At 38.1% G+C, this 13,477-nt stretch overlaps 1 protein-coding gene across 1 annotated transcript in view; it reads left to right on the top strand.

The window, feature by feature from the left end:
• LOC131439588 (protein O-mannosyl-transferase TMTC1-like) overlaps positions 1–13,477 on the top strand; it is a 667,156-nt gene that overhangs the window by 520,161 nt on the left and 133,518 nt on the right. Inside the window, exon 4 of the mRNA XM_058610786.1 lies at positions 7,093–7,166. Within this exon, the coding sequence (XP_058466769.1) occupies positions 7,093–7,166 (74 nt within the window). The remainder of the gene's footprint in view (positions 1–7,092; positions 7,167–13,477) is intronic.

The raw sequence follows: 13,477 nt of genomic DNA, 5'->3' as shown, positions 1-13,477 counted from the left end.
ATTCTTCTTGTTTGCAGAACTTGTTAGTTTGTGGGCATAAAAGTATAATTCGGCAATACTGGTCCACCTTTTTCTGTTCCGGAAGCATTGAAAATGGTGCAGAAAAACTTAAAAAATAGAACTCACTTCGATTTTTCTGCGATGCTGGAACCGATTTTCACATATCTTGATTTGAATTAAAGCTCATATTATATTTAAAGCTACTGTGAAATATCATCCGGATCCGACTTCCGGTTACACAGCTACAGGACAATGAGTGTCAAAGTTTTCAAATCGCCATATAGAATGACAATATGTACAACACTGGTACGTGAGGAAAACGGAACGATTACGGATCTCTGCTGCTAGTGTGTAATATTGGTAAAAGACGGTGCTGCGGTTGCTAAAAATTATAGTTATTTTATGATCAGTACGACCGAAAAAATGAACAAATGTCAATGAATTCAATTTCTGTTAAAAATATGAAATTTCCACATCCGGCAGAGCAGTAAAAAAATAGTAATAATTCTACTACATGTTTTTATGCTGCTAATTCATGCTGTTTGGATTGTCTTAAATATGCAAAAGTAACAGAAACGCAGATTCGCTTCGTTTAAGATTCCGTTTAATTGATTTAATCGAAATTGAGCATGAGATAGTAAGTCTAGGTTTAACTAGGTTCCAAACTGTTCCAATTTTTAGGTCATATTTGTTGCTGGCAAACAAACCAACTTCGGCCATACCGGTCATCTGAATCCGGATTTCACAAACTTATAGGTTCAAAAGAAAAGTCTTACAGTTTCATATGAAATTCTTTAATTTGTTGTGGATACTACTTCCGGTTCCGGAACTACAGGCTAAACAGGATTTGTTTGTAGGATCTTTCTGATGTTATGAGTAATATGAGAAAGGCATGATTGGATTAAAGCAGGTTTATTTGCAAATAATTTTAGATTAAAAAATATTCGAAGAAAGCGCAATACAAAAAATGCTTTCACCTTTTTAAAATAAATCAACCGCCTGGCGAGTTGATTTGATGGTCTCATGATTTCTGGAGTTGCTGCAAACTAGCATTATGTGAAATGCAATTGCCTCCGTCATACAGTTCGGATTCAATACGCTAAAGTTTACTCTAAAGCAACCATTCAGCAATATTCCACAGGTTTAAAGTATTTCTTAAATATGTCTGGGATGTTAAATGCTCGACGTCAGGTACGCTACACAGTTTCGTATAAAGCTGTTGCATTGCAACCTATTATGTCAAAAACCAAAATCAAGATGAAGGTTTGTAATCACAACGAACATCCAACGACATAACGTACAAAAAATCGTTTGTTCGAGCTCTACCAAAATCATGACCGAAAAAAAAAACAACCGAACCGACAGACAATGATGGGAAGGATGTTTGGGGAAGGGCATTTCATGTCCTCATCACCGGTCCGCACGAAAACAAGCATCGTCATCCGAACTAACCATAGATAAACAAGGATAGGGCACCATGATGGCTAGTTTAGACACATTCCCTCCAACGTTCGTTTCAACCAAACCGCAATGTAAAGGTTGAGGTACTGTGAAACCGAAAACTAAGTGGTCAGACGAGAACTCACCAAAATGTGAATTTCACCGGTAAAACCTAAACTATTTGGATGTGTTTGTGTGTATGTATGTACGATTTCATTCAGATAACGAAGACAGTAACATTACAGACATCCGAAAATGTAGTACTGGAATACGGAAATAATTTACGATCCTTCTAGCAGCATTTAGACTTACCACAAAACAATGGATTGAAACCATATTGCAAACCATCAATAAAAACCATTGTACCGGAAATGATATTTTTTCAAATTTTCTTAAATCATATTCCGTATTCCCATTTCTCTAAATTAAGTCCTAATTGGAATGAATTGCTTTTCTGCACTTGCCAACCCTTTCATCACAAATTTCAGTAGCATCAACCTTCTTTTTGTCAGGTTATTAATTGTCACAGAAGAAAAGAAATCGATATTCCATTTCGGGCTCAATTCGCCCGCAGAGTTCCGTAAATCAAAACCAGACTGAGTTCCCGTCGATTAAATCGAGTAATGGTAATTGCCGAGTCCGTCTTCTCTCTCGCTTTCTCTCTCTACTGTCCTGTTTTCGAAACTCCTAGCCCCAGGCGAGCTTGTCGTTGCATCATCAATTGCAATGCAAATTATTTCCCTTCTTTTGCACGAGCCACAAACGTCAGGCCGGCATCCGAAAAAAATGGAACCCGAAGACAATCGCGAAGGCGCCGATAAAATGCATTTCGCAGTTCTGGCGACGATACATTTTTATTCAGTTCGTTCTGCGTTTGGCTTCGCCAGCAGAATTTTCCGGTGGTGAACATGAAAAGGTTTATGCTTTACTATCTGTTTTCATTCATTCAGCAAGCACATTAAACTTTAAGCGAATAATCTAAAAGAAAAGTATTCAGTTATTTTGGTACAAAATGCCAAGGATTGATTGCCTAAAATCCTATTTTTTGCTACTCATCACAGATTCAATGATGTCTTTTTTGCATTATTGAATGGATTACTACCATTCTTATATTATATTATTTTATATCATGCTATATCACAGAGAACAGATATTCAACATGCATGCAAAGTCCAGTACAATGGTGATTTTTGACGGATTTTCACATGTATGCTTTACACAACTTTGTAAAAATCTTTTTGGATATCTGTTCTCTGTAGTTATATTATATTATATTGTATTATATTATATTACGTTATATTGTGTTGTATTATATTAAATTATGTTACATTGTATTGCATTATATTATATTTTGTCATATTATATTGTATTGTACTCAATTATATCGACAACGGGGAGGGGCAGGGAGTACATCAGGGTATCTTACAAGTGAATGACTGGATGATGGAGTGGATTGCCAACCTGAGTCACGTGGGGGAAGCTTTGTGTTTCTTCCTGAAGGTCTGAAATGAGTAAGACACACCCTTCTAACAAACAAACCATTTGGCGGGTTTAAGCTGGTATAGCGAAATTCTTTATAATATGGCTGATTGTTCTTGCTGGAAGACGCCGGGTTCTCAAAGCCCATGTTGGTCTTCTTAACAGCAGTTATATGAAAGCTATCTGATAATCAAATTCGGATCTATTGTATGTCTACCCGCATACACTGGTAATGCCTTGAACTGATGGTGGCTTTATACATACATACATCATACATACATCATACATACATATTGAATGGATTACTACCATTCAAATACCCATAAACTGTGTGCAGCAATTATGTCTAATTGAATGTGTGTAGGAAAAAATGACTAACAGTATTGTACTTTCAAAATGTTTGATTTAATCAACACAAACCACTGCAATCTAATCATGAAAAGTCAGAATTGACTATCGGCAATAAACGTTAACTCGAGCGACAGTTCCATGCTAGTCAGTTACATACCAAACCTACCGTTGAGGTGGGTAGCCATAAATGTTCATGTGCACTTCATTTCGTTCTTTCGTTCTTTCGTTCTTTCGTTCTTTCGTTCTTTCGTTCTTTCGTTCTTTCGTTCTTTCGTTCTTTCGTTCTTTCGTTCTTTCGTTCTTTCGTTCTTTCGTTCTTTCGTTCTTTCGTTCTTTCGTTCTTTCGTTCTTTCGTTCTTTCGTTCTTTCGTTCTTTCGTTCTTTCGTTCTTTCGTTCTTTCGTTCTTTCGTTCTTTCGTTCTTTCGTTCTTTCGTTCTTCCGTTCTTTCGTTCTTTCGTTCTTTCGTTCTTTCGTTCTTTCGTTCTTTCGTTCTTTCGTTCTTTCGTTCTTTCGTTCTTTCGTTCTTTCGTTCTTTCGTTCTTTCGTTCTTTCGTTCTTTCGTTCTTTCGTTCTTTCGTTCTTTCGTTCTTTCGTTCTTTCGTTCTTTCGTTCTTTCGTTCTTTCGTTCTTCCGTTCTTTCGTTCTTTCGTTCTTTCGTTCTTTCGTTCTTTCGTTCTTTCGTTCTTTCGTCTACTCTACTCTACTCTACTCTACTCTACTCTACTCTACTCTACTCTACTCTACTCTACTCTACTCTACTCTACTCTACTCTACCTCTACTCTACTCTACTCTACTCTACTCTACTCTACTCTACTCTACTCTACTCTACTCTACTCTACTCTACTCTACTCTACTCTACTCTACTCTACTCTACTCTACTCTACTCTACTCTACCTCTACTCTACTCTACTCTACTCTACTCTACTCTACTCTACTCTACTCTACTCTACTCTACTCTACTCTACTCTACTCTACTCTACTCTACTCTACTCTACTCTACTCTACTCTACTCTACTCTACTCTACTCTACTCTACTCTACTCTACTCTACTCTACTCTACTCTACTCTACTCTACTCTACTCTACTCTACTCTACTCTACTCTACTCTACTCTACTCTAATCTACTCTACTCTACTCTACTCTACTCTACTCTACTCTACTCTACTCTACTCTACTCTACTCTACTCTACTCTACTCTACTCTACTCTACTCTACTCTACTCTACTCTACTCTACTCTACTCTACTCTACTCTACTCTACTCTACTCTGCTCTACTCTACTCTACTCTACTCTACTCTACTCTACTCTACTCTACTCTACTCCACTCTGCTCTACTCTACTCTACTCTACTCTACTCTACTCCACTCTGCTCTACTCTACTCTACTCTACTCTAATCTACTCTACTCTACTCTACTCTACTCTACTCTACTCTACTCTACTCTACTCTACTCTACCTCTACTCTACTCTACTCTACTCTACTCTACTCTACTCTACTCTACTCTACTCTACTCTACTCTACTCTACTCTACTCTACTCTACTCTACTCTACTCTACTCTACTCTACTCTACTCTACTCTACTCTACTCTACTCTACTCTACTCTACTCTACTCTACTCTACTCTACTCTACTCTACTCTACTCTACTCTACTCTACTCTACTCTACTCTACTCTACTCTACTCTACTCTACTCTACTCTACTCTACTCTACTCTACTCTACTCTACTCTACTCTACTCTACTCTACTCTACTCTACTCTACTCTACTCTACTCTACTCTACTCTACTCTACTCTACTCTACTCTACTCTACTCTACTCTACTCTACTCTACTCTACTCTACTCTACTCTACTCTACTCTACTCTACTCTACTCTACTCTACTCTACTCTACTCTACTCTACTCTACTCTACTCTACTCTACTCTACTCTACTCTACTCTACTCTACTCTACTCTACTCTACTCTACTCTACTCTACTCTACTCTACTCTACTCTACTCTACTCTACTCTACTCTACTCTACTCTACTCTACTCTACTCTACTCTACTCTACTCTACTCTACTCTACTCTACTCTACTCTACTCTACTCTACTCTACTCTACTCTACTCTACTCTACTCTACTCTACTCTACTCTACTCTACTCTACTCTACTCTACTCTACTCTACTCTACTCTACTCTGCTCTACTCTACTCTACTCTACTCGCTCTACTCTACTCTACTCTACTCTACTCTACTCTACTCTACTCTACTCTACTCTACTCTACTCTACTCTAATCTACTCTAATCTACTCTACTCTACTCTACTCTACTCTACTCTACTCTACTCTACTCTACTCTACTCTACTCTACTCTACTCTACTCTACTCTACTCTACTCTACTCTACTCTACTCTACTCTACTCTACTCTACTCTACTCTACTCTACTCTACTCTACTCTACTCTACTCTACTCTACTCTACTCTACACTACTCTACTCTACTCTACTCTACTCTACTCTACTCTACTCTACTCTACTCTACTCTACTCTACTCTACTCTACTCTACTCTACTCTACTCTACTCTACTCTACACTACTATACTTTATCTTAACGTGACCAAAAATTTTAAAAGGTTTATTGTTTCTCGTTCTGTTTATCATCTATCAATTAAAATGAGCATGGACTTCAATGTCTAATATTTACCAGTTATATCCTCTCGTGAATTGACGTCAACCTTTATCCCCCACTGTCATCACTTCAACTTCTTTGTCATCGCGTCCGACGTTCCGTGAACTAATTTGTATGGTTCCAAAAGCACAATCGCTTCGTTCACAAATAAAAGTTACTAAACTGCTACACTGACAGCCATGTCTGCCATTGATATTAAGCTTGTTGTCAATTGAAACTAGATATCGATTTTCTACTCACCGTTTTCACCACACGGCGCCAGCCAACAAGCCAGGGCCACGGTTGAGGGCATTCCGCCACTTCGTAATGGCAACTGACTACGGCAGATGGCAATAATAGTGTGCCAGTCAGTGAAGTGTCAAAATGCCACCAGTAGGGTAAAAAAGGAGTGAGCATGGGAGGGCAAAGCTGATAGAACGGAGCTCAAGCTTACATCTGCTTCCGAGTTCCTACTAGTTGTAGTGGATGCTGTCCCGCAACGGACGGGTACCTGCCTAATGGTGCGAAGCAGGTCTTGTGTGGTGTGGCAGCAGAAGAGCAGCAAACTCGCGCAGTCTATGACGGACAGCACAAAAAGCGGAAAATGGTTGTAAAATTTTGAAACCTGGATAGAACGTGTCACGATTGATAGCGATGAGTTAGGTGCGGTTACAAGGAAAGCGGAAGGTGTCCAAAGCATTGATGGAGTCATTTGTCGGTCCAGTTCAGTAATTGAATGGTTTTCCAGAAGCAGTTTTCTGCCAATTGTGGAATTCAAATGCGGTAAATTTATTTTTCTAAGTGGGAAGCAATATGTGCAAGGGGCAAAAAATTCAATCAAACTCTTAAATTATTGCCCGAGCAGAAAAAAAGTGCCGTCTCCAGTTGACCATATATTGAAGTAACATCACCTGTTTGGCCACAAGTACACTCCTGAGAAACAACTCATGCCATCAGGAAAGGAAATGGCGAAACTTCTCATTAAAAATGTATTCCTTGGACAAATGAGTTCGGTAGAAGTTAGTACCGCTTCCATTAATCGGAAACCGGTAGAAATTGTTTTTCTCTCAGGTGCCGGGGAAGGGATAAAAGTTCATTGTTAGATGAAATGAAAACTGTGAACGTTGTTTGTCGGTTTCATCTGATGTATTTTTTCCGATCTTTTCAATTGCAGGTGACTGGCATAGTCGGGCGAGCGGACATGTTGGCGTGTATTTTTTTCCTAATCTCTCTCCTGGCGTATCATGGGTAAGTTATTTGTATCGTATTGAACTCGAAAATGGAGCTTGAAATGGGGACATTGCGACAATATAAATTGATAGTGTATTGGAAAATCTTTTGGAACATCCGAAGCATTGAAATTGGTTTTTTGGTGCAGCTCAAAACCCGATAGAGCATCAATGTTGGGAAATGATCTAGCTTGTTTAGAGTAGTTTAATTGTAGTTTTATTCAAACTTTTGCTGCGATAAAACCAACTTCCCAATCGCACCGTTTTCCTTCAAATTTAACCAATAGCTTTAACTGTAAGTGCAGCTCTCACTTAATACTATTGATCTGAAATGATTCGAGTACGGTAGTAATAATCATCTACTTCATTTTGGTGAAAAACGAGACCCATAGCAAAGAGAAAACAATTTGAACATGCAATATCGCGAATATTTTAGCATCTGGAATCTTCGAGAATGTCAAAGTTTATAAACAAATCAAAAGTATATTTCAAAATCACTCCATCAGAACTGTGAGTGAGCTTGCTATGATACAAACTTCAATATAAAAATTAACACATGGGCTGAAAAGTACCGGACCTAACAAAGAGAACTTTTTTTTTTGGTTCAAAATTGACTTCAGTCATCAACGTAATCTCCATTAAGAGCAATGAAATCATTCCAGTACCGTTCTAACATTTTATTACCACTTTTGTAGAACGATTTATCTTTTGCCTCAAATAGTCAAACAGTTTCAGCGATAACCTCTTCGTTAGTGCGAAATTTTCTTACCGGTGAGCATTTTTTCAGGTCTGCGAACAACCAGTAGTCGCTGGGATCCAAATTTTGCGAATATGGTGGAGCAATTAGAAGTTTAATTCATATTGTTTTGCCATTATTTTGATTGACTTGTGACACAATGTGTTGGCTTGATGAAACAACAGTTTTTTCTTTGCCATATGCGATTGTTTCTTTGCAATTTCAACCTTCAAACGCTCCAATAACACTATGTAATATTCAATGTTAATGGTATTTCCTTTCTCAACAAAGTCAATAAATATTACATCACGCACATCCCAAAATACCGAGGCCATAACCTTTCCAGCCGATTGTTGTGCTTTCGGGTGCTTTGAACGAGATTCACCAGTTGCTGTCCACTCAGATGACGATCGTTTTGATGCCGGGGTGAAGTGATGTATCCATGTTTCATGTATAATATCAAAATTATAACAAAGATTGTTAAATTACTTTCAACGTATACTAGTAAAGCTAAATGTTTAGTATTGCTTGGCGTCTCAATCTCTAACAAGGAAACGTGGAATAAAACGCACTGTTGGGGCGAACAAACCCGTCGCTATTTAATTTTAAAAGTTACGAAAATTATTAAATAAATATGTTGACACAAATTGCTGAATCCTATAGTTATGTTATGCTAAGAAACAGTTTATTTCTGAAGAATTTCCTTGAATTATTCATATGTTACTTCTGGCTCTGTTCCAGTACAGGTGAAATATTCGAGATTCGATGCCAACTGAGACAGAATGATACAAAATTTTGAGAATAGCAGTACTCCGCCAATGTTTTTGAAATTTGAGTATAAATTACCGAATTAGAGAATAAATTGTTTTGTTGTATAGTCAAAAATGTGATGTACTTGCTGTGTGCGAAACATGGCTTACATCAAACATAGCCCTAAATTTGAATGACTTTAACATTATACGTCTCGATAGAGACTCTCCGTATGGCGGAGTGTTTTTAGGAATTAAGAAATGTTATTCCTTTTATAGATTAAACATTCCTTCGACTTCTAGTATAGAAGTTTAGGAAAGGACATTTGCATTACTTCGGTATATATTCCTCCAAGAGCTCAAGTTGGACAGCGACAGCTTAATGAAATTGTTGAAGCCCTTCCTGCTTCACGTTTGATTTTAGGAGATTTCAATTCGCACGGAATAATGTGGGGTTCCGTTTACAATGATAACAGATCATCTTTAATATATAATATTTGCGATAATTTCAACATGACAGTATTGAATATGGGTAGCATGACACGGATTCCAAGACCTCCTGGAACATTAGTGCATTAGATTTATCTCTTTGCTCGACTTCAATTCGACTAGATTGCACCTGGGAAGTATTTCCTGATTTACACGGTAGCGATCATTTGCCAATCATCATCTCAATTAGCAGAAACAAAGGCATTGCTAATTCACTTAATATTCCATATGATATGACAAAAAATGTTGACTGGATTAAATAACAAATACTTGAGATACTACCTTGAACTCAATAAAAGAACTCCTCCTACTTGAAGAATATGAATTCCTCGTTTGTTCGATTCTAGAGGCCGCAGAACAAGCTCAAACCAAACAATTTCTTGGTCCATCGTCTAATAGAAGGCCTCCAAACCCTTGGTTGGACAAAGAGTGCTCAGATGTTAAAAACGCAAAACAAAATGCTTTCAAGACGTTTTTAAAATAAGGAGGAGGAACTCCTCAGAATTTTGAAAAATTCTTGGTTTTAGAAACCAAGTACAAGAGCCATACTTCGGGCCAAGAAATGTAGCTATTGGAAACATTTTGTCGAAGGTTTGTCAAGAGAAACCTCAATGAGCACTCTTTGGAATACGGCCAGACGAATGAGGAATCATAACGTAGGAAATGAGAGTGAGGAATACTCGAACCGATGGATATTTGATTTTGCGAGCAAAGTTTGTCCAGATTTTGTTCCAACGCATAACATTATTAGGGAATCTTTTCCAAATAATGGTTCCATTGATATCCCCTTTTCAATGATGGAATTTTCCATAGCACTCATGTCTTGTAACAATAACGCTCCTGGGTTGGACAGAATGAAATTCATCTTGGTGAAGAATCTGCCCGAACTCGCAAAAAGACGTTTGTTGGAATTGTTCAACAAGTTTATTGAGCAAAATATTGTCCCATCTGACTGGAGGCTAGTGAAAGTTATCGCCATTTAAAAGCCGAGGAAACTTGCTTCCAATCACAACTCATATAGACCCATTGCAATGTTGTCCTGCATCAGAAAATTGTTCGAAAAAATTATTCTTCGAACGGTTTGTTGTCAGAAACTCAGTTTGGCTTCCGTAGAAATAAAGGGACGAATGATTTCTTTTCATTACTTTCGTCTGACATCTAAATTGCCTTCGCTCAGAAACAACAAATGGCATCTGTATTTTTAGACATAAAATAAGCATTTGGTTCAGTTTCCATTGATGTTTTTTCAGATAAGCTCCATCAACATGGACTTCCAGCGATTATAAATAATTATTTGCACAACCTTTTGTCAGAGCAAAGCATGTATTTTCACATGGCGATTTGGCAACATTAAGAATTAGCTACATTTGTCTCTCGCAAGGCTCATGCTGCATGTTCGCTGCTCTATAATTTTTACGTGAATGACATCTTCCAATGTCAATCTCTATGATGGCGTGGTGTCAGTTACTGGATCCAAAGCTATTGATCTGCAAAAACCACCTTACCTTAGATAACTTGTCCGTTTGGGCTGTTCATCTGGGTATCGAATTCTCTGCGGAGAAAACAGAGCTAGTCGTCTTTTCAAGAAAGCATGATCCCGCGCAGCTTCAGCTCCATATGATGGAAAGAATGATCCAACAGGTTTTAGCTTTCAAATACCTCGGGGTGTAGTTTGATTCCAAATGCACGTGGGGAGGACACATTAGGTATTTGATAACAAAATGCCAACAAAGAGTAAATTTTCTTCGAACAATAACAGGATCTTGGTGGGGTGCTCATCCGGAAGATCTAATAAAATTGTATCAGACAACGATACTTTCAGTAATGGAATATGGATGCATTTGCTTTCGTTCCGCTGCAAACTCTCATATTATCAAATTAGAGCGAATTCAATATCATTGTTTGCGAATTGCTTTAGGCTGCAAGCATTCGACACATACAATGAGTCTTGAAGTTCTGGCGGGAGTTCTTCCATTAAAAGATCGTTTTTGAGAGCTTTCATCGCGACTGCTATTAAAAAGTGAGGTACTGAATCCCCTGGTTATTAACAACTTCTAAAGGCTAGTTGAGCTTCAATCTCAAACAAGATTCATGACAGTATATTTTACCCATGTGTCACAGGAAATCGACCCTTCAAGATACATTCCTATCCGTGACAGCCTCCTAAATGTCCCTAACTCAATTTTCTTTTTCGACACATCCATGCAGCGCGAAGTGCGTGGAATCCCGAAACACCTACGCTCGATGGAAATCCCAAAATTATTTACAAGTTAGTTCAGGCATATTGATTCTGAGAAAATATTTTACACGAACGGATCACGAATTGAAGAGGCTACTGGGTTTGGTATATTCAACAATAATGTTTCGGTCTCATTCAGCCTTCAAGAACCTGCATCTGTTTACATAGCAGAGTTAGCAGCAGTTCATTATAGTTTGAGTGTAATCGTCACATTATCTCCAAACCATTATTTTCTCTTCACAGATACCCTGAGTGAGATTGAAGCCATTCCCTCAAACGCTTCTGACAAAAATGAACCGTTTTTCTTGGGCAAAATAAAACAATACCTGAACGACATTTTGAATAATAATTATCAAATCACAATAGTTTGGGTCCCGGCTCATTGCTCCATTCCAGGCAATGAAAGAGCCGATATTTTAGCCAAACGTGGTGCTATTGAGGGTGAAATTGATGAGAGACCGATTGCTTTTAACGAATTCTATAGCGTGTCTCGCCAAAGAACACTTGCCAGCTGGCAATCTTCTTGGGATAAAGATGATCTGGGGCGGTGTTTTCACTCAATTATTCCTAAAATATCGACAAAGGCGTGGCTCAGGGGAGTGGATGTGTGTAGGGATTTCATTCGTGTGATGTCCAGACTCATGTCCAATCACTACACGTTAGATGCACATCTCCCTCGAATTGGACTTTCCTAGACTAATCATTGTTCTTGTGACGAAGGTTATCGCGATATTGATCATGTCGTTTGGACATGCGTAGAGTATCGTGATGTCAGATCTCAACTAATAAATTCCTTGCGTACCCAAGGTAGACTATCCAATGTCCCAGTTCGCGACATCTGCGCTTGTCGTGACCTTCCTTACATGAAACTTCTTTATCATTTCATTAAGTCCATTGGAGTTCCAATTTAAATTGTTTTTCATGTTAGACCCCTTTCTCTTCCATGAGTTCAACTAATAACCAGCTATATTAAATGAATAAAAGTGATGAACTGATACAAACAAACCTAAATAGTTATAAGATCATGTAAAAATAAATGTATTTTATTTATTGTAATTTATAATAACAAATCGCATGATAAAAACAGTGTTTAGATTAACTAATGAATACCAACATGCTAATATGATATTCAAAATGTATTAGGTTTAAAGTACTATGTATTGTGGATGCCACGGCGAAGAAAAACTTATGTATATTGCCTATGAAATAAACGTATTTCTGAGAAAATAAGCAATCATACATTAGTTCATCGTTAAATTTCCTTTATAAACTTACAATTTTTATCACAACAAAGATAAATTGCGTTGCCCAGAGATTCGACTGTCAACATGCGCTAGCACAAAAAGTGTCAAGTTTTGCAACTTGAAGCATAACTTGATGCTGACATTTTCACAATCCCACCGAGAACTCTGTCTGCTCTGTTTCGTATTGTCATACAGTTCAGCAAACATACCGGTGCAGGAAAAAACCCTTTTCAGTCTGGCGAAAACATACTTGGAACCTAAACATAACTTTTTAATTGACAAAAATGCACAAAAGTCCGATAGTGGCGGCGGCCTTAATACGTAAGACTTCCTGTGTTCATATGTTCGTGTGAATGCGCACAAACCCCAAATATCCGGATAGGCAGAAGTAAAGGACCAGAAAATTCCTAGCATCCTCCGTAGTAAGAGAATGACACTACGGCTGGGGCTTCCCGCAGCCGACAGCGGTTAGTTAGCGAAGCTACAACGCACTACTTTCTGCTGTGCCAAGTAGGATGTTGGCAGAGCTTGCATTACATCGTTGACCGGTGCTTGTCTGCAGGGTTGCATAGTTGGGGATCAGCTGAGAATCGGATCGTTTTGTGTTTCTTTTCTTGCAAGGTTGAAGTTGGAAGTATATTAGTTGGATATAAAATTGATGCAGTCATAAATCACGATTTTGAATATCATATAAAAATTAATACAAAGTTTCTATAGCACTTAGACATGTAATAAAAAAGAAAAGTTATAACCCTATTCACTAACACCGTTTTCATGACTGAGACTTCGAAAATAATGCAACGCCCCGTAAATGGCCCAACTTTCACACAAAATGAGACTTGTAACACGAATCAACCCTGCCAGAAACAAAAC

This window comes from Malaya genurostris, chromosome 3 (genome assembly GCF_030247185.1).
Source record: "Malaya genurostris strain Urasoe2022 chromosome 3, Malgen_1.1, whole genome shotgun sequence".
In the NCBI taxonomy this organism is placed as follows: domain Eukaryota; kingdom Metazoa; phylum Arthropoda; class Insecta; order Diptera; family Culicidae; genus Malaya; species Malaya genurostris.
Note: the sequence above shows the minus strand (reverse complement) of the source record. Positions and strands in the feature narration are given on the sequence as shown.